The following is a 22,022-nucleotide window of genomic DNA, read 5'->3' on the forward strand; positions in this document are numbered from 1 at the left end:
CTGCCATTTCACACATAAACTACATAAAAAGAAAGAAAAGTGCTATATTTGTTTTTTTGTCACAGCTTCATTCCACAATAAACATATATATCTTCTCAATTTAACCATCTTAAAAGCACAACAAATCAGCGTCAAAAATATGTACTAATTTAATGTAAAACACTGTTATTATATAAGTAAGCACATCTGTGTATACAAAAACTTTAATGAAGATGGAGTGAAAGTAATAGAAACCAATATAAACCTAAGTCACATTCAGGCTATCAACTTTAAACATCATTTTACATTCTTAGCCAATGAAATGGACAGTCAAAACTATAGACAAAGGTTTTATGTGTTAATTTTCTTAAATAAAATACACCAGAAGCCACCAATATTTTTCTCAGATCTTAAAATGTCCTTTTCCTAAACCCTGACTATTGGTGCAAGTACCAATGATGTCGCCAAAATGATCATGAGCTTCAAAATGTCTTTTTTTACCCAATACATGCAAACTTTAACACACTAGAATTCACCTAATGCAATGTAAAATTAAAAAGAATTTGAACTAACCTCTGTTGCTAGATCAGGTCTAGCAGATAACAACCATTCCCAACATGCAATTGCAGCCTGCATAGTTCTTTCATGGAAATGATGAACAGGTGTCATACACATCAATCTTAAAAGTTTTCGATTTAAACCTGTTTGAGAAGATCATTATTTAGTAAATCAGATATATAGAACTATTTTTAAAAAAAATACATTACGTTTAATGAAATAGAGGTTAACAAAATGTATTACAAACCCATAAATTACAAAGAAACAAAAGGAATGATACATGTTACTCCTTGTATACCTTCTGGATTCATTCTCTTGATAAGATACATTGGTCATGTTTTGTTTGTATAGTTTCATCTCCTGATTTTAAAAACTTTTAAAGCTACTACATGGTAAATACAGATTTATATACAAAGCTGAATGAATATGGAAGCTGAACCACAAGCTTACCAAATCCGTCGTGGAAAACTATCCCTGCTACAGATACTTTGTTTTGATAGTCTAGGTATGACTGGGGTGTATACTATCACAGCTCTCTAATTTTGGACTTCACATTATTTCAATTATTTACTTAATATTTGACTTAGAATCTGACTTCCCCACCGAAACACCCATATGATGTCAATATCACTTCAAATACCAAAATCAGAAACATTGTTCTCCTTAAATATGTTTTTATATAAAGCACTATACAAGGTTTAAAAACATAAATCTATAAAATCAAAAATAACATGTCTCTCAATCTACACTGTCTGAAAATACTACATCCTGTTCTAAAGAATCTCAATGAGTCCTAGTTTTTTATATCCCCTGATATCTCTTATTAATTAGCTAAATGGTTAATTATGCCCAAAGACGCAAAGAATTAGCCAAATATGGATAAGTCAACATACTGCAGCAGCAATTCCTGGACAGCGTAGGATCTCAGGCTAGACAGTCCATAGGCACCTACGTGAAACCGGATTACAGTTAGAGCTGTTGTTTTGAAATACGCCGACACTATCAAATCTGACTTCAATGGGTTCAGACACACAGCAACGAGTCATGGTTGCTGTTGCAACGAGGCGATGGTAGAGCGAGGGTTTACTGACAACGAAATATCACTATGCGTTTCTTTTTTTGGAAGCGTATATATTACATTATAATTCAAATATGGCCCAAATTCCCAATTATATTACAATACCTTTTCCTGCTATTTGTAAAGCACACATTCTAAACATTGTTTGTTTAATACCAACTCCATCTACAAGACAGAATATATATATTTATATTACAATATTAATGAGCTGCTGGACATCCAGGTAGTTAATTAAGGAACACACGGCATTAGTAATAATTCTTTCTCTAAGAGTTCCTTTGCCGTCTTTCATTTTCAAATGGAAATGGAAATACTAATACAGTAATGAGACTATAATAGAATAGTAAGACAATGTACTACAAGATAAAAATTAGTACTTGTCCCAGTGCATGATCATCCAATTGAATTCAAATAATGTTTTCTAGATACATCTAGGGCCAAAAACAAATTCCTGAAACATGTTTGGGCCAGTTCCGTCCAGTCATTGGGGTTTACTTTTTAAAGTACAGTTAATTAACTTCTATAATAAGAATTCCCAATGATTTGCCAATGTTTGGTCAATCACAGACAGCATATGGTCCATTATGGATCATATAGAATGTGATTGTATTGTACATTTGTTTTATTTCAATAATTACTAACAAAATAAAATGTGAAATATACATACCACCATCATTCATATATGTAGCTAATTCTTGACACATCAATTCTAATAATTTCTCTTCTTCTTTACATAAAACTTTCATACCATTTACCTACACAATGTAAATCAATGTGATATAAAACATGTAATTTATTAAAATGACTAGAAGTTATATGATGCAATGGTAAAGACTAAAACATAAAGCAGATATGGCATATTGATTGCAAAATGAAAGCAAATTATCATTAGGTCGAATTCTTTTGTTCCTCTAGTACATGTCATATGGTTTTAGTACTTGCACATCATTAAATGTACATATAAAATACTGACCTCTCCTGTATATCTGCTACGTAAACTAAGATTAGCCATAAAATTAGAACTATTTGTATTAACACATGTTGGTCTTCTATCTAATGTAGCACTCTAAAATAAAATAACACTTATTTTTAAAAAAGATCTCGAGCATATAAGCTTTATTTCAAGTAGTTCAGGCGAATTGAGAATGCTATACTGCTTGCTTAAAAAATACATTATAACAAGGCTTGGAAAGTGGAAATTTAATTACCCTATTCTTTAGACTTTACACTATACATACCTGACACATGTAACATTTAACTGATGCATTAAGCCACGGTTAATTAATTTTCAGTTTCTCATGACCTGAGTTTGTGAAACATACAAGCTACATGCGGTAATTATTAATTATTGAGATGAAATTTAATTTTTTTAGTTTAATGCTGTTTCTATTTCAGCAATAACTAATGTCAGTTATTTGGTCGTTGAAAACCCAACAGTAACCAGTGTCCGCGATTTATTCACATTTATTAAAAATTTATAGATTAAAATATCTGTTGCACAAGATAGCTGGGTATGGGAAGACATGATCATAATAAATAAGTTTAAATTATTAGTGATATGCTTCTAAGTTAACAGTTTGTTAATTTATTCATTCTTGGCATTTCATTTCTTTATCCTTCCCTACTTTGACAGGTTACGAAATGACCTGTTCCAAACTGGTTAATGATTTGTTCTGACATAAATAATCAAAAGCATACCCTTGGATTTTTAAATACAAAATAAGTTAGATTATTTAATATGTCAGTCCAAAGAATTTACTACACACATTGTCATTCTCTAGCCGTGAAGGAAGATATCAATGCCATGGCAATAGCCCGTATGTTAATTGTCTGTCAACTTTGAACCCATCGGCACATGGCATCATAATATAAATACTTTTATTATTTTGTCTATCTTAATCAAACTGTTTACATTTATTTGTATCTTTGTGTCCTTTTGAGACTGTTTAGAGAGAGAGAGAAATGGGGTTTAACGTTCATTCGACACAGACTAGGTCATTTCGGGACTAACATACGGTTTAATTTTATTTCAATAATCCGCTTGCGCGTAGGGGTCTTTAGCAGTGGGAGAAAACCGGAGGACCCGGAGAAAACCCATGAGTTTGGATTGGCAACCCTACTCCTTGTCACGTACAACCGGGGATTCGAAACCACGCCAGTTGACCCAATGACAGGCCTTTTGATACAGCACACGCACGTGCTAACCATTCGGCCATCCAACCCCCCTGAGACTGTTTATATAGTGTTGTTAATAAAATACCGTGAAGCAGGGTCAACCAGTTGGTATCTCATGATCGAGGCTATCTCAAGGCGGCAATTCTGGGACCATTGCTAGTCACATAAATTAAATAATTTAGCAGTCCGAATTAAAAGACATTTATTTCTTTCTGTGAATTTTAATACAAATGACAAGTGCCTTATAGAGTATATATGTGGTATTTGGTGAATGTTGTAGCTACCATTCCTTGGTATGGATGACAGATATGATACAGCTATATCACTTCTTGTTAGTGTTTTACGGATGGACTCCATGTATTTTTTCATATTCTAGCCTACTTTGCTTATCACCTAGTGACCTACGGTGTCATGTTCTTCGATAAATAGTGGATTTTAATGCATCAATTCATTGTTCATATTTAAAGGCAAACAAATATAGTTTTACGGGACAAATTTTTGACCTCACTAAATTTGACCAAATAATTATGGAAGTGCGTAATTATTACGGATGAAAACGGACATGCAGGCGGGTCATGAGAAACAAACAATTAATTAACCGCGGCCTTATGTAAGATATAGATAAAGAGCAGGCAGTTCTTGCTATAATAGTTAATAAAATGTTGAAAATTTCAGTCAAATTACTTCATTCTGAACGGAGTTGTGGCGGTTTGAAAAACAATGTAGTCTCAATGGTCATTATTACCATTGTCACAATAATAAACAAAGTCTTGATTATCCATTTTTTAATGGTCTAGAGTTGATTATGAGCTTGGCATGTGAATAAATGTCAAATTAATGATTTATATAACATTTTTATATAATGAAAGATCTGCATTAGACAGAATTATCTCTTACATAATGCATCTTTAAGATCATTTGTTGTTTTACTATTTTTGTCTCAATTAAAAAAATTACAAAATAAATTTCTATTTTCAAATTAAGAATCGATAATTAAATTTGAGAAATTATGTATCTATAATTATACTTACCCCTAATGGAGCAGAGTTTTTATTGTAACCTGCATAATTTAAAACACTCTCTGTGGCTAGAGCTAATCCACTGTGTTGAAATAATCCAGCAGCTGAATTCTCTTTTCTTAATAAATATTCTATTAAATGGGATCTAGTAGCATTAGGTGCCCACTTTAAAGATTCTTGTAAAATATCGGTACTACGGGATACAAAATCTTTCACAACCATCTAAAATAATACATATATACAAAATTCATTTGATGGTGTGATTATTCATAAATAGGAAAAATAGAATTTGTGATAATTTCTTTAAAATAAACCCAGGATATCAGTTTTCACAACAACAAAAAATCAAGAAAGATATTGTACATAAAATTAAATTAAATGTACCATTTTCAAGAAAACCAGCTATACAGAAATGGAAGACTTGACTATGCTCTGCTCAAATTTACATATATTTAAATACACATAAAAATACATTTTTCTCGATATTTCTTAAGCTATACCAACCTCCCTATCTACTAAATTATCCATAGCTCTTAATTTATATTTTGTATTTGGTACTTCTAACTCAGGAGCATCTTGATGTGGATCCTACAAAAAATCACAAGATGTCATTGAGTAGGCATATATTAAAAATAAAGATGGTACAGAGAAATAATCTCTCAAAGCTGGTTGTTTTCTTTTCTCAGAAGAGCTTCCACACACAGGAGGCAGATTTCAATTAAATATTTTGTGTTGGGCTGCAGGGAGGTCTTTTTCTTGGAAGTGATAAATTAACAAGCTAAAGGTGAGTAATCAATGAAATTATCATTGGATAGTTAGTGTGGATAACTTTATAATAAAATATATATTAAAGTTGGCAAAATTTGTGGAAATATTTAGGACTGGATATAATCTTTAAAATTTAGCTATAACACATTGGATCTTACCATTTCTAAAGATCTAGATAAAACTTGTAATATATCTAACATAGTAGTTAAAACAACATTACTCCATAATAAATGAGGAAATCTGAAAATATATAAACATGCAAATAAGTTTATTAAATGACATTTAAAACATCACACTGATACTACTAAATTTTGGGGTTAGAACAAGTAAGTAATTAACCATATGGGACAATCTCTAAGCAATATTAATTAGAATGTAAGTACAAGAGAAACCAACTAATATTTTCATCAAAGTATAGCAATATATACATTTGCGGTATTCCGAAAACATATAGCTGCAAGGTTTCAGCATAAAGTCAAGATAAAACTATAGAATTAATATATTTACCTATCTACAAGATATGAGAGATATTTATCTGCTACACGTCTTATTTTACTATGAATACAATTAAACTTGACCAATAAAAACTGAGCATGGGCATCTAATTCAGCTTCACGTTCTTCAGTTTTGGGCTGAAAAATCAAAAAGAATATGATCCAATAAACATGATATTTCTTAAGAGGTTTCAAATTTGATTATAAAATGATGATCTCTTCATTAACTAACTCTGTTGGCAAACGGCTATATTCTCTATGATACAAATAAACAAGCACTACTGAACCCAACTGATTTTAAAATGCATTCATTTATAAGAGGCTGACACTGGGGATACATGGCTGTGAATATATAATCCAAATATGTACAGATGAAATATATTATGTAAAATTGAATTTTTACTGAATTTGTTGCAACTCTGCAATATAAAACAGTGGACTAAATTTCAATCAAATACCTCAAATTCTAAACTGAAAGAATTCTGGAAAAAAAGAATTTTCATTGGAGTTTCAGTAAATAAATGGCCATAATTCACAAGACATTAACTGAATTGAATGAAAAGTAAACTTGAACTGTAACTCTGCCATCTACAGGAGTGGATAGTTCTTCCATCAAAAATGTTCAAGTTCAACAATAAACAATTCCGCAAAACAGAATTTTCATTGATTTTAAATCAACAAAGGCCCATAATTCAGTAATAATTAACAGAATCCCACGAGTGAATCTGATCTGTAACCATGCTATATACAGCTGTGTACCAAATTTTAATCAAATATCACAATAAATAAATATACTATTCAAAAAAAGTAGGGGATATTTGATTTTTAAGTGTTATTAAAGTCACCTAATGAAACTGACGAAGAAACAAATGACAAAATGAAATGAAGTTCACATTCATCGATTTATTCCAAATGATCGTTAGACTAAGTAAGGCACAGACTGACCATTATAAGGGTAAAATGATACCCGGGGTCAAACAGCAAAGTTACCACAGCATCACAACCAAGTCAGTAACGGGTAAATCCTCCTCTGTTTGCCAAACAAGCATTGATCCGACGTGGCATACTCCTAATGAGACGTCTAAGGTCATTTTGGTCCAGATTGTCCCATTCCTGTTGCAACGCAGCAGCAAGTTCTTGGACATTGGCAGGACGTTGTTGACGTTGACGTAACCTCTGTCCAAGCATGTCCCAGACATGCTCGATGGGGGAGAGGTCGGGACTCAGTGCTGGCCAAGGTAATGTGGTGATGTTCTGTTGTTGGAGGTAACCTGTAACGATCCTGGCCCTGTGACATCTTGCGTTGTCATCCTGGAAGATGAAACGGCGGCCATGACGTCGTGCGAACGGCACAACATGGACTGCCAAGATGTTGTCCCGGTAGTACTGGCCTGTAACACGCCCTGCAACAACATGTAAAGCCGTTCTTCCAGCAACAGTGATGCCTCCCCACACCATAACAGAACCACCCCCAAATCGATCATGTCTGATGACGTTAACGTCTTGGAAGTGCTCGTTTCGACGACGCCACACCCTCCTACGTCTGTCCAAAAAATCAACAGTGAACCTTGACTCATCTGAAAACATCACATTGCTCCAGCGTCGATTATCCCAGTGTTGACGATCCCTACACCAACGACGTCTTGCCTGAATGTGATGATCTCTCAAACAAGGGATCACGCGAGGACGTCGGGCGCGAAGGTGACCCCTATGCAGTCGATTCCGAATCGTCTGGCCACTCACTCTCACACCAGTGTCTGTTTGAAGACGAGCGCTGATCTGATTTGCTGTGATGACACGATTTCTCAAGGCCAAGGTACGGATAAATCGATCCTGGGCTTGAGTTGTCGCCCTTGGTCGACCTGAGCGTGGTCTGTCCTGTACAGATTGTGTATCACGGTATCTGGACCATAGCCTGCTTATGACAGACTGAGAAACATTCATCGTCCGCGCCACAACCGCCTGTGTTGTGCCGATCTGTAGCATGCCAAGGGCACGTAACCTTTCATTTTGGGTAAGCCGACGCATATCAAAATTTGTTTTCTGGTCACTAAAACAATTAAACTGATGTTTCCACCCTGGAATTCAATGCCACAATGACTGTAACATTCAAAGTCAGAGTCGTGCAAATCTTGGGTTGGACCCCCATGATGATCCCAAGCATCACCTGCATTCCATGCGGTAGCTATTGGTGCGTTTGGGCGTCACATGTAACTGGAAATGTTTCTTCTGTTAGGTTCTATAGTGACTTTTTTCGTAGTCATTTGCATATTTTAGTATTATGCCCCCAAAATCAAATATCCCCTACTTTTTTTGAATAGTATATTTTAAAAAATCATAAAAATCAGACAGATGTTACAGGGATATTACTTACCTTAGCAGAGATAACATCAAGGAATTTAAAAAAGACTTTATCAGTTACTGATAAAATACACTGCCACATGCCTAAAATATATTACACCATAAATACTCTTAAACATGAAATCATAAAATCTAAGAATTCTAAAATTACAAATAACAATCAATTCTAGGATTTCAATAATTTAATGTTCTAAAATATTCAAATAATCAGCAGATCAAAATAATTTCTTAAAAGTGAACTGCTGTTCCAGATAATTAATTTTGTTTGCGGTTTAACTTCTATTTCATAGATTGATGTCTGCATATATTCATTATTACATTTTTTAAAATAAATTGTTAATTGTCAATTCGTCTGTCCTGCAACAATTATACAACAAACTATTTACCATCTTTATCCTTGAATATAGCTTTGTCTTCTAAATATTCAAATAAACCATGGAATGCTATGGGATCTGTGGAATGTATTATCCTATTAAAAATAATAAAATACTATCATAATATTTTTATCCTATCAAAAATAATAAAATACTATCATAATATTTATCCTATTGAAAAATAATAAAATAGTATAATGATGAATAGAAATTCATCATGGATTAACATAATGATCTCTAACAGATTAGATTAATAGGGTTATATAAAAGTATTCCATTATTCAATCATATCTATATATATATATTTGTGACTGTCGTTTGTCTGTCTGTCTGTCTGTCTGTTCGGGGTTGGCGGCTACACTAGGTCTGCTCCGAGTCTGAAATTTGGGGTATAAGGTTACCTCGGACCGGGGAGTAACATACGCCAGGTGGCGTTAGTCTACCACTTCCGGTTTCGGAGTTATGACCCCCGAGCGAAACCGGTCTGTTCGGGGTTGGCGGCTACACTAGGTCTGCCCCGAGTCTGAAATTTGGGGTATAGGGGTAGCTCGGACCGGGGAGTAACATAGGCCAGGTGGCGTTAGTCTACTACTTCCGGTTTCGGAGTTATGACCCCCGAGCGAAGTCTGTCTGTTCGGGGTTGGCAGCTACATCTGCCCCGAGTCTGAAATTTGGGGTATAGGGGTAGCTCGGACCGGGGAGTAACATAGACCAGGTGGCGTTAGTCTACCACTTCCGGAGTTATGACCCCTGAGCGAAGCCGGTCTGTTCGGGGTTGGCGGCTACATCTGCCCAGAGTCTGAAATTTGGGGTATAGGGGTAGCTCGGACCGGGGAGTAACATAGGCCAGGTGGCGTTAGTCTACCACTTCCGGTTTCGGAGTTATGACCCCCGAGCGAAGCCGGTCTGTTCGGGGTTGGCGGCTACACTAGGTCTGGCCCGAGTCTGAAATTTGGGGTATAAGGGTAGCTCGGACCGGGGAGTAACATAGGCCAGGTGGCGTTAGTCTACCATTTATAATAAATGGAAATTGATTTGCCCATTTTTCCTTGAGAGAATTCATACTATGAATGAAAATTACAGGGCTTTACCATGATGAAATAATACATGTATGAATATCCAGTCTAATTTCTGAACATGTCTTTCATCACCGTACAAAATGGCACACACTGCCAGGGAGATAACTTGTTTACTAGCCAAACTCTTCCAAATGAAAAACATTATGATGAGCATGTTGTGTCAGATGGGTGACATACATGCCCGTCTGAATCAGCAAATTAATATTCTAAAGCCCATTTATTAATCATAATCCATTAAAAATATAATGCTAAACTACAACGGTGCAGTGCCCATAAACAGTCTATTTTTTTTTTTACCAGTCATGCTAGTTTTAAATAGCACTGATATGACCGGTTAAAAGAGTCTACATAAGGGTTCTTAATCCATTTTGAAACGAACCAGGCAGAATTGGGTCAAATGAGGTTCCGATAGGACAGTTATTCTCAACCTTTTTTTGCCAACGGCACACCTTGAAACACATGAAAAAAATAGCGGCACACCTGGCTAAATAAATGTGAAAAATATTTGAAATTTGCAAAATAAACACATGTCAAACACATGAAAAAAATAGCGGCACACCTGGCTAAATATATGTGAAAAATATTTGAAATTTGCAAAATAAACACATGTCAAGTCTTAGACGGCATACAACCGTACACACAGACTAGTCATAGACACATAGAATGACTCAAACTAAATAAAGAAAAACACGGCTATGAGCTTACTTTATTGCAGTGTTTCGAATTCCGTCAGTCAAATAGCTAGCTTCTTTAGTGAGAAATTTTCTTGGTGTGCCGTTCAAAATTTCGCGGCACACTTAGGAAGATTTTGTGGCACACTGGTTGAGAATCACTGCGATAGGAACTGGGTTTTAAAATTTTAAGCTTCCATTCCCTTTAATATAACCAGACTTCAACAAAAATAATTCTTGGTAATTTATTATGAGAAATATTGTATTCTACTGTATGTAATTACCACAAAAAATAAAAGGTTTTTTTCTATCACATAACTTGCAAATGTTTTTATTCATTCATCTATGATAGACACACGGCACAGTGATCACGTGACAACCATAATAAAAATGGCTTTAAAATTATATTCCATACGACTATGCCATATAGCTTTCAATAATAATAACAACAATATTTTAAGAATTAAACGCTATTTAAAACTAAAACTTGCATTGCTGGGTTATTGACCTAATTCCAACCGATGTCACATGTCATCGACATTGGAGATTCATAATATATTATCAATGATGGTTTCTCGGTGTATTCGGTGTTCTATCCGAGGATTATATTCAACTGGTCATTGAAACCATTATATTATGATCCAATTATTATTTTAATATCTACCGGTACACATGGAATTCATACGGAGCGTTGAAGGCGTGCGATAGGTGCAATAATTAACCCGTTATAATTTAGTTGAAAGTAGATTGATTTTTGATACATAGTGGCCGGTTCATTTAAGATCCCTGGTCTACATATCAGTTAGATAACTCTGCACGGCAAACAAGAAATTGAGTCAAGATGATGTATTCAGTTTATTTACAAGAAAATCGCAGTGGGTGGAAATCTGCTTCCATATTTTTTTGCTTGGCAGAAAATATTGGTGCTGGGCGGTGCCGCCTGGTAACTTTAATAGTAAGCACATACCTGGCTTACCACTATAACTTCGGCTAGTATAAATGGTAATTTGTGGACTTAAGATAAATAACATATGGCATATGAAAGTTTGTATTTCCTCCCAAAAGTATCAAAGTTTCAGACAGCTACACAGAACTAGCATAAAGGCTTTCAGAGACTTTCTCCCTAAATTCACTAGTTTTCTATTTATTTCCCCTCTGCATAAAAATAAACCCTCATTTTTTCACAACTGGAATTAAGCATTTACAATTAAAACAAAAGTTAACTATAGTTAGACTTACCGTAATTCCTCTAACCTATAAACAGAGAGTAGATATGTACATTGAGCAAAACTGAATTTATTGACCAATGTAACAACTTCTGCAGGATTTTCTAATAAATTACAGATATTGGCTCTTAATTCATATAATTCACCCTGTCAAAAAATAATTTGATAATTACTGCCTTGTCTTAATCCTCAATAAGAGAAAAGCACTTTTCCAAATACCATTTAAAAACCCTGATCCCTGTATTCCCATATATGTAGTAAAACACAAAATAAATAATGTTTATGTATAAAACTGAACCATGTTTGCCATTGCTATTTCAAATAGTAAGTGCAAGAGGACCGGACTACACGCAAAACAAATATCTACAAAATAAACCTGCAGACAAGACAGAAAATAGACATTGCACCAAATAAACAAATATCAAATCAAGTGAATGGATCTGGGGGCCAGCCGTAAGCATCCACTGGATACTCTAAATTGCGTCATGGCATTTATCACGATTTACAAAAGATAAGCATTGCTCTCCAAGTTTTGAAAACCATATCAGACCTGGTTTTGTGACTACTTCTGGCATTGTTTAGATATTTCTAGTTGTTCATTATTTTTTGACTCTTTGTTTAACTCACAAGACACCATCCATCTGACATCTGAGACTAATGACAAAGAATAACCACATCTTACTATCAGACTTCAAGAGTTGATAGAAATAGATAAACCGTTGAAATCACTTTTCTGATTTTCACAGTTAATTTAACCAGTCAAGTTTTCAAATGAAAATACTCAAACTGTAAAAATAGTAGATCAAAATTAAGTTAAACAACATTTAAAAATATTTTTCTCATCAATCAACTTTAACTTCTGACTCAATCACCATGCATAGATGGTTGAGATATTAAAGATACATTATGTAAGATTTAGATAAAGAGCTGAACATATTGAAAATTTAATTCAAATTACTTCATTATGCGCCAAGTTATCACTGTTCGTAGTTTTGGCAAGATGTGTACATTGTGGTAACAATGGCACTGGTATCTTCGAGACTTAGCCTCGCTTTCCCATTTTTAAATTGAATTTTTAAATAGTGAACCGTTCTAATCTAGTTAAAATCTTGAGTATCTGATGCCATCGAGAGTTGATTATGATCTTGTTTTGTTAATAAATATCTAATTAATAATTTAAATAACATTTCAGACCTAAAGAAAGACCTGCAATAGGCAGATTTAGCTCTTGCATAATGTATGTTTAAGTGTTATTGACAATTTCTATTGAATGAAACTTCTTACCGGTGCAGCTGAATCATTTCTAAGAGCAGTATTATATTGTAGTTCTTTACTAAGATGTTCTCTCGATATAAGTAATGGTGATTTAGTAGAAATTTCACACACACCTTCATACCAATCTGGTGGCCATATTCCTGTAATAGTCAGTTTTATGTGTAAATGCCCATTAACAAACACTGAAGAAAAACTGCAGTATTCAACAAACCAGATGAAATACAAAAGCACAACGAAATCCCCCAAATTTGCCAAAACATAAAATGTGATATCAGGTATTTTATAGCGAGTAAGCACACCATGCCTTGGGCATGATATCCCATAACAGCTTGTAGCTCATTCACCTCACAGTGCCCCCTTTGATTAGATATAATCCCACTCAAACACTGCCAGGCTCAACGCTATTTTCTGTCCCCAAATTATGGCAGGTTATCGGTCGGGTCAACAACCAAAACATTACAGCATAACCAAATCAATCAGGATTAACCAGAGCTCTAAATGTTATATATGTTAACATAAAAGTACAATCACGGCTGCATTATGTCATAACACGCAAAATATATTATGCTCAATTTACTGCAGAAAAATTAATTGTGACAAACAAGGTTATCCAAAATGGCACATGTTGAACCACACAGCAGAACAATATTTTCACCGTCTTTTAAAACATTTAATCAAATGTCCAAAGTTTTAGGGAAACACCCAGATCAAAAGACGGACTTTCAAACTATGTATTGTGTTTCAACTAACTGAATAGAAATAGGACTTCCAACAGTCTTTTTCACATGTGCTTTTTTTTGGATATAATAAAATAAAAATAATTCATGGATTTTCTTTAGAAAAAAAAATGGATAAATATCATCCAATACATAACAAAGGCAAGCAGTGTTGGTACAAACAGACACGCTTACTGAATTTGTAACGGAAATTTGAGTCAAGAATTTTCGTTCTAACATCAAGTTTCAGGCTTTCAACAACCGCCAAATATACAATGCGAGTATCGATGTTTGCTCCCGATGCATCCATTCCAAGTGTAAAATTTTATCCGTACTAACAAATGCTGAGATTTTATTAGGTGGTAACTCTCATTAAGTGGTCAGTCGTGAAAATTTCTTTGAGTGGCTGCTGAATACAGATTCTTTTGCACTCAGGAGAGATTTGATTCGAAAATAAAAATAGACACACTCCATCAAAAACACAAGTTTTTTGTGTCAATACAGCAATGGCCAGAGATGGATTTCTTGGGGTATTGCTTCAGGAATATGCTTGTAGCTATACTCTATGGACCTAATAACTTCACCTAAAATAAACATGGTATTAAACATGGTATTATTACTGACTGCTATCATCATCCAGAAAAAACACAGAGAAAGTAATACAATTAATAAAATACATCAACAAACATTTCCAATGGAAGATTATGATCAACATTTTTTTTGTATGAATGATGAAAATAACTATATAACAAACCTGAATCTTCTGTTGCAAAACCCATAACTACACAATACTGCCAGAAATCTCGAAATAATTTATGTAACCGACGATTAGGTTCTCGGATAGGCTGTAAACGACGAGTTAACTGTAAAAACAAAACAACAGTAAGTCCAACGCCCCCATTCTCTAATTCCAAAATAAACAGGTGACATTAATTACCTGTACATTTATATTTTTATATAGCATCCAGTAATCAACTGTTTATCACTTTGCTTTATTTGAGCAGAAAATCCTCATCATCAAACTCTTCTGTCAAGGCACAAGTTTCATAACTGTCATCACACTGATCAGCAGTGAATATTCGCTAGGCTGCGACAATCACTGATAAGGATGTCATCAATGTGACTTAATGAGCCACAAATATTAACTTTTTTCCTCCGACAAATTAAATTCTAAAACATTTTTTTTATGTATTAGAAAAATAAATAAAGATGTTTGAAGTATTTGTAGGTAAAATTATTTCCTATTTCTTATGTATACAATGCATGCGCCATTGAGCCAATGATTGACACCGCGTGATATGGCGTCATGTGTTGAAGGCAGTCATCTTTTATGGAGATATTAGAAGACTTTCGTAATACTCTGTGAAACAGATTGAACTGTCATGACACTCAATAAGAATTAAATTTATCATGTTCCAAAGCACGGACAGATCAAATCGTTTAAATAAATATACAATTAGATGCTCAAATCACCTACATGTAATGGATATTTTTAATGAACTATACCTTTTTTTATGAATAATCAAATTGAAATCTTCAAAAACATAACTTACAATAGATATAACTGGAATTAAAACACCTAAATTTCCTGCACTACTTGAAGCCTGTGATAGTAAAATGAAATTCATATTTCTATTTACATTTTTTGATTATAGGACAAATAGCTTTATAGTAGAGGATTAAGGCAAATAGGTTTATGGATGATTAAATCATTAATTCAAATAGTTTTAAGGATGAATAAATCAAATAGCTTTAGAGATGTTTAAATCAAATAGTTTTATGGATGATTAAATCAAAATAGTGTTATCAATCAATAAATCAAATAGTTTTGGAGATGATTAAATCAAAAAGTTCTATAGTTATTTTAAATGATTAAATGAAATAGTTTTATACATGATTAAATCAAATAGTCTAATTGTTTTACCTTAACAGTACCAGAAACCTTTTCACTTGCTCTCTTCCCTTCAAGTCCCATCTGTACAAATAATTCTAGTAGGCGACCTAATAAATCTAACTGATCTGTTTCACCTTGTATATTAGCAGCTATATTGGCCAGAGCATTAATTACAGGCTGGGATACTTGTCTAAAATATACAAAATCAAACATAACTTGCCAGATATGCATAGCAATTGTCAAAATTTGAATGTTAAATGAAGTCTTTCAAACGTTCATGAGAATCATGGACGGCAGATGGACCAATGGATAGACAAGGCAATTTTAAGACGACAAAAAAAGTATAATGTGGGTGTATAAAAAAAGCTTATGCATGTGTGTCCATGTCAATCAGTGTTGTGCATGATATAATTACACACTATCAAGCCACACTATGGGAGGTATTAGTCACAAATTAAAGAGCCGCACTATGGCCCAATAGATCCAATTCAAGATATAAACTCACATTGTTTCAAATAGGACATACTTGATTGAACTTTCAAGAATTGAATTCTCAAAAATGGCAAAATGTGTAAATCAAGAAAAACCCTAGAATTTTGGGTGACAATACATAGCAATACTATCTTATCCATTTATGACAACTCATAAGTTAGATTATGTTATTGGGGCTAAAATAATTGTAAAAGGAGGTCACAATTCTGGTCACTTGATTGTAATTCCGGCAATTTTGAACACTTAATTGGCAATCGTGCACCTGCATAACGATCTGTCTAAAAGTACATGAACAATAAATTTCTATAAATAACCTGCAGAAATTACCTATATCCACGAAGTTTTTCATTTCTATCACCAGTTTTATATGGAGCACTACTCTCCAGACTTATCTGTGTAAACATGGCTAAAACATCTGTCTGTATATCAGTCTGCAGTTATTAATAAATAAATTAATTCATATAAACATCAGTCTGTATAATAATAATAATAATAATAATAATGAAAGCCTCGATTTTACCAGCTCTCACTTCGGCTCTTTTTTATTCAACAATTTGTAATGTCAGACAATCAAACCTCTGTCAATTCACTCAGATATGTTTTTTCTTCAATCTAGCCATTTTGATTTGCATAAATACTCCCTACAAAACGATATCATAGCCAGTGCTTTCCAATATTGACATTATTTTCGTTTGTTAACGTTTGTGAATCGGCAGAGGTCAGATTGCCTGACATTACGAATTGTTGAAAAAAACTAAGCCGAAGCGAGAGCAGGTAAAATCAAGGCTTCAACAGGCATTGCATTCCTGTTCTTTTTTTTATTATATATTGTCTAGTTGAGTATGGTGTATGCATATATACACGGATAGAAGGTCAGATTCCTGGGATTTTATAACTTAACAGCCAGGTTTTCACACTTGATTTGAAGATAGACAATGTTTCACATTTTCGAATGGAAGGTGGCAACGAATTCCATAGAATTGATGCATTGTATTTGTACTGAAAAGTCCTTGAACTAAATTTCTTCATGTTATAAACTGGTACATCGATCAATAGTTTACTCTCAGATCTCAGTGACCTTTCTGGTTGGTGCTGTTTGATTTCATGTTTTGTATGTCAGTGTTAAAATTTTAAAGTTAATTCTCTCGCGTACCGTACTCGGAGCCAGTTAAGATTATTTAAGACGGGAGTGATGTGTGATTTTGATCTTGCTTTAGTCACAATGCGTGCAGCACGATTTTGGATCCTTTGCAACTTTGAAATTTGTTCTTTCCTTACTCCAGAAAGTACGGCATTGCAGTAGTCAATTCTGAACAGCATGAATGATCGAGCCAGTGCAACTGCAGCACCTTCAGGTATAACTTTATGTGAGAGTTAAAACTGAAGTTTTAATCAGTCGTCTATGTAAATAACATATTAATCATATAAATATCTCTCTGTACATCAGTCTGCTATGTAAATAACATATTAATCATATAAAGATATCACTAAAGGATCTGTCTGTAATAAGCATGCATTGTGTTTATCATTAAAGTTCGTCTTTTGTGGGAGGTGGGGGGGGGGGAGAGATAAACACTGCAACTTGGGAGCTAGATCTGTAACCACACTCAAGCATGAAGTTGGACAAGGGCCTGGTAAGCAACAGCTTCTTGTTAAATGTAATGCAATAGCCTGATGACAGACTTTAAAATTACATTACTTTAATCTATAGCCCTAAATTACAACTTAACAACTATATATTGAGTCTTAAAGAATATAATGTTTTGTTGTTTTTTTTAAACAGAAATGATTAATACATATCATATTGCTTATGTAAGTAATAAAGTTACATACTATTCCAGCCATCACCATACATCCCATTTGATCAACAATCAACACATCCAATGCAGACGGTGGACTACAGAATCTTTGTTGAAATATTTGAAATATGGATTTCACTGTTTTAGGCGTGTCTTTCAGGGCAACTGCCAAATGTCCTAATGTTAAAATAGTATTTGTCGAAATTAGGTTTGATTCCCTGTAAAATATAAAGCCAATTATTCATAAATTCAAAAGAAATTAATTTGAAATTAGAGTACAATTTGTATGTATTGTGTTAAAGGAATTATATTCAAGAATGGAGAAAAGTTATATTTCTAAACAAGGGCTGCATGCATAAACAAATTTGATCTACCAGTAGCCTTAAAAATACATGCTGAATCAAATCATATTTAAAACTTAACTGAAATTATCTCTTCTAGTAATCTATTTCAAAGTTATTTAGAAAAAAAATAATAAAATAATTGTCTATTGTAAATTAAAAATCTTGATGGTTTAATTAAAGTGTTTTGTGCCAGTAAGAAAGTGCAAATGAATAGTCTATTTTATTCAAAGCTAATGTTTTTTTATTTTTCCAAAAAGTTGAGCATTATCAATATAGCTAATATTATAACTAATATCTACATAAATAACTTAATTAATCAAAATAGGCCTAAATCTGTATGATGAATCTGTGTCCCACAAGGAATTATTTATCAATTTGGTTAAATCTTTACAATTATTACTAGATTTATTATGTCCACTATAAATAAAACTGCTATTTTCTCAAAGTGTATCCACTGAAAAAGTGCTGTGATTCCAGAAGATGTAAAATTTGATAAAAAAAACCCAACAATTGTGCTCACACAAATATTCAATTATTCGAATTTAAAAAGTTGTGAAAGGCTATTTGAAGTTAACTAATCCTATTTGCTATATCCAATTTCAATTAAAACTACTGGAGTATTTAAAAGTAAGTATAAAACAATAATATTCAAAATTAAACAAACAAATCAAGGAAAATATATTGATCTGAAATGTTTATAGTTTCTAGATACCTGAAAATATATAAAAAAAACTGTCCACAATTGATCATTTTGACTCATCAAATAAATATTGGAATGCTAAATTCAATATTCGATGTGAACTTTAGGAAACATATTTTCCATTTATAAAAATTAGTGCTTACACAGTGCTTACACTTCAGAGATAAACAATGACCCCCTATCAAAAAAGAAATCTTACAATTTTGAATACAGATGCAGCATATTGAAATTTGAAGTTTATTAAAGAAAGTTAAAGAAAGATTATCAATTCCAAGACAGAAGAATATGTTGTTATATTTTGTTATTTTAGACATTCACAAATTAAAGCAAAATATTTTTCGCTGAACATAATGTCCTAAATTTCTATTGAATTTTAATTCATACATCTATAATTTAAAAAATAAAAACAATAATCAAAAACTATTCTGTCATGTCTACATAATGACAATCTAAAGGTATTAGATAAAAATATTAATTGTAATTTATTATATTATGTGCTTTAATAATGTATTCTAATGCTCAAACTATTATATCTGTGTATAGTGTAATCAAAAAAAAAAAACAAAACAAAAACATAGCTAAGCACACTATATAATGCTAGAAAAATTGCATTAAAATTGGACAACAACAAAAATTCTTTGTTTACTGGTTTAAGATCCAAAATAATAAGAGAGATGGAAGGGTTCCTAGCCTGATTGGACTTCAGATGTGGAGAAATTATTCTATTTTGGAATAAATTACAAGAAATTTAATTTTAAAAATATCTAATTAAGACATTACAAGATATCACTATTGCCGACATTGCTGCTTTTCAAATTCAGTGCAGATATCTAATTGTTGTTACCGTTTATAAAGAAAGATCGGTTGCCAGGCAATGAAACATACGCTCACAGCAGCTAAGTCCGCCGGGCAGTCAAGTGTTGTCGCATATTTTTACTTTTGTCAGTAATGAGAACATTTACAACACATGAAAATCTGATTACAAGTAATAACCCATGAAGTAATTATCAGAAAACATTAGAATTTGTTTCAATTGTTTGTCTCATGACAATTTATATTAACTTTAGCTGCTAGAGTGAATGAATGAATGAAATGGAGTTTTAGCCTCTAGAGCATCCACAAGATTTTTCAAAGTGATCAAGGGCCTTAACTCTGGCAGTAATTAAATGAAATTGTTGAAAATGAATAGGATTCTCTGTCTCGTGACTTTAAACACTGTGTATAAATTTAAAGTCAATCGGATATTAACTTTAGCCTGTAGAGCGTCAACAATATATTTCAAAAAGATCATGGGCCATAACTCTGGCAGAAATCAAAAGGCTTCTTCGTCTCATGATCTTACACACAGTGTATAAATTTAAAGTCAATCGGCTATTAACTTAAGCCTCCAGAGCATCAACAAGCAATTGTGGACGCTGGATGGGCGGGGATGACGACAATATACGACCACATTTCAATGTTGGCTTATAAAAAGCATACAATATATCAATATATAAATTTATTCATCCATACCTAGCCACTTTTAATTTGAAGTAAACAAAGGAAACTTTTGGTATTGCAGGACATAGTTTTCACTTAAAAGTAACACAAAAGAACAAAACTTTTACATAAATATCCAGCAAAATAAGAAACTTCATGACATTATTTCTGACATCTTTGGATCTTATGTGTAATATCAATGCTTTTTACAGTAACATCTGTATAAGCAGCCACTTCTACTCAGCGACATCCCCTTCTAAGCTGTCACTATAAATCCCCCCCTGTAGAAATTCTTTGGTTTTAACTCTTAGCGGCCAGCTCTCACTATTTTAGTTATAAATTTAACAAAACATTCAATGGCTACTGTCGATACATCCCGTAGCAGAGCCTTCGCTAATCCCATGATTAACAGTTAACTCTCTGCCCCCCTCCCCCCCACGGATCAGGTAACAGTGAAAATAAGAATTAACCAAGGATTATCTCTTAATTGGTCATTTGTTTTATTAGATGTTTTCACTATAACAAAACATTATCTACTGATTGAATATACAGTTTTGTCACTATCATCTAGTACCAAATCTATTTTCTATCAGCATTATGTCGCTGAAACAAGTTTTAGTGCCCCTATATAATATTATATTATACGGAGGTAAATCCCCCAAGATCGCCGAAAAATTCTCCGAGTCTTTTTGACATGAGCTTTTGGATAAAATAAATATATTTCATGGATTTTCTTCACAAAAAGGGATAAATATTATCAAATACAGAACAAAGGTAGGCATTAGTATTGAGTCAAATAATTTTCTTTCTCATTGCAAGTTACGGGAACTGTCAAATTTACTGATGCATCAATGTTTGCTGCAGATGCATTGATGCATAAAATTTTACCTGATATCAGCACTAACAAACACTGAGATTGTATTAAGAGGTCACTCCTAATAAGCTTCCAGTTATGAAAATTCCCCTGAGTGGCTGCTAAATACAGATTGTACTTTATGTGTACTTTATGTTGTTTTAAGGTTATGTTCTTTGAAATACCTAATTTATGACATGTCATCCAACTGAAGTGAAAATCAAAACAGTCAAGACATGGTAATATGACCAAAACTAGAGCTCTGATTAGGTCTATCAACAAGGACAGCTGACTTTAATCTTCCAGGTTTATTCTTTCATGTTAGCTTTAAGTAAATAGGTTATAAATGTTCAAGATTAAAAGCAAAAACAGTCTTAATGAAAAACAGGGTAAGCAGACAGACATAGTAAGAAATTTGCCTCTTGAATTTGTCCATCTGATGTTTTGATAAGCTGGCTGAATGTGTAAATTTGAGAACCACTTTTAACGTCTGCCACCGGGAATCAGATGATATAGTTTTATTAAAACTTCTGATAAATTGCACAAAAAAAATAAAAAAAATAAAATGCAACTAGAACATATATATACATGCACATAACCATAACATGGAAAAAAGATCAATAAAACAAATTGGCTGATAAAAACAAACAAGGAGGCACCTCCCAATTTATTGGAAAATTGAATTCTA

At 33.2% G+C, this 22,022-nt stretch overlaps 1 protein-coding gene across 1 annotated transcript in view; it reads right to left on the minus strand.

The window, feature by feature from the left end:
• LOC126823264 (phosphatidylinositol 4-kinase alpha) overlaps positions 1–22,022 on the minus strand; it is a 55,987-nt gene that overhangs the window by 16,977 nt on the left and 16,988 nt on the right. Inside the window, exon 13 of the mRNA XM_050551979.2 lies at positions 21,754–21,864. Coding sequence (XP_050407936.2) covers positions 21,754–21,864 — 111 coding nt within the window. The remainder of the gene's footprint in view (positions 1–21,753; positions 21,865–22,022) is intronic.

This window comes from Patella vulgata, chromosome 6 (genome assembly GCF_932274485.2).
Source record: "Patella vulgata chromosome 6, xgPatVulg1.2, whole genome shotgun sequence".
NCBI lineage: Eukaryota > Metazoa > Mollusca > Gastropoda > Patellidae > Patella > Patella vulgata.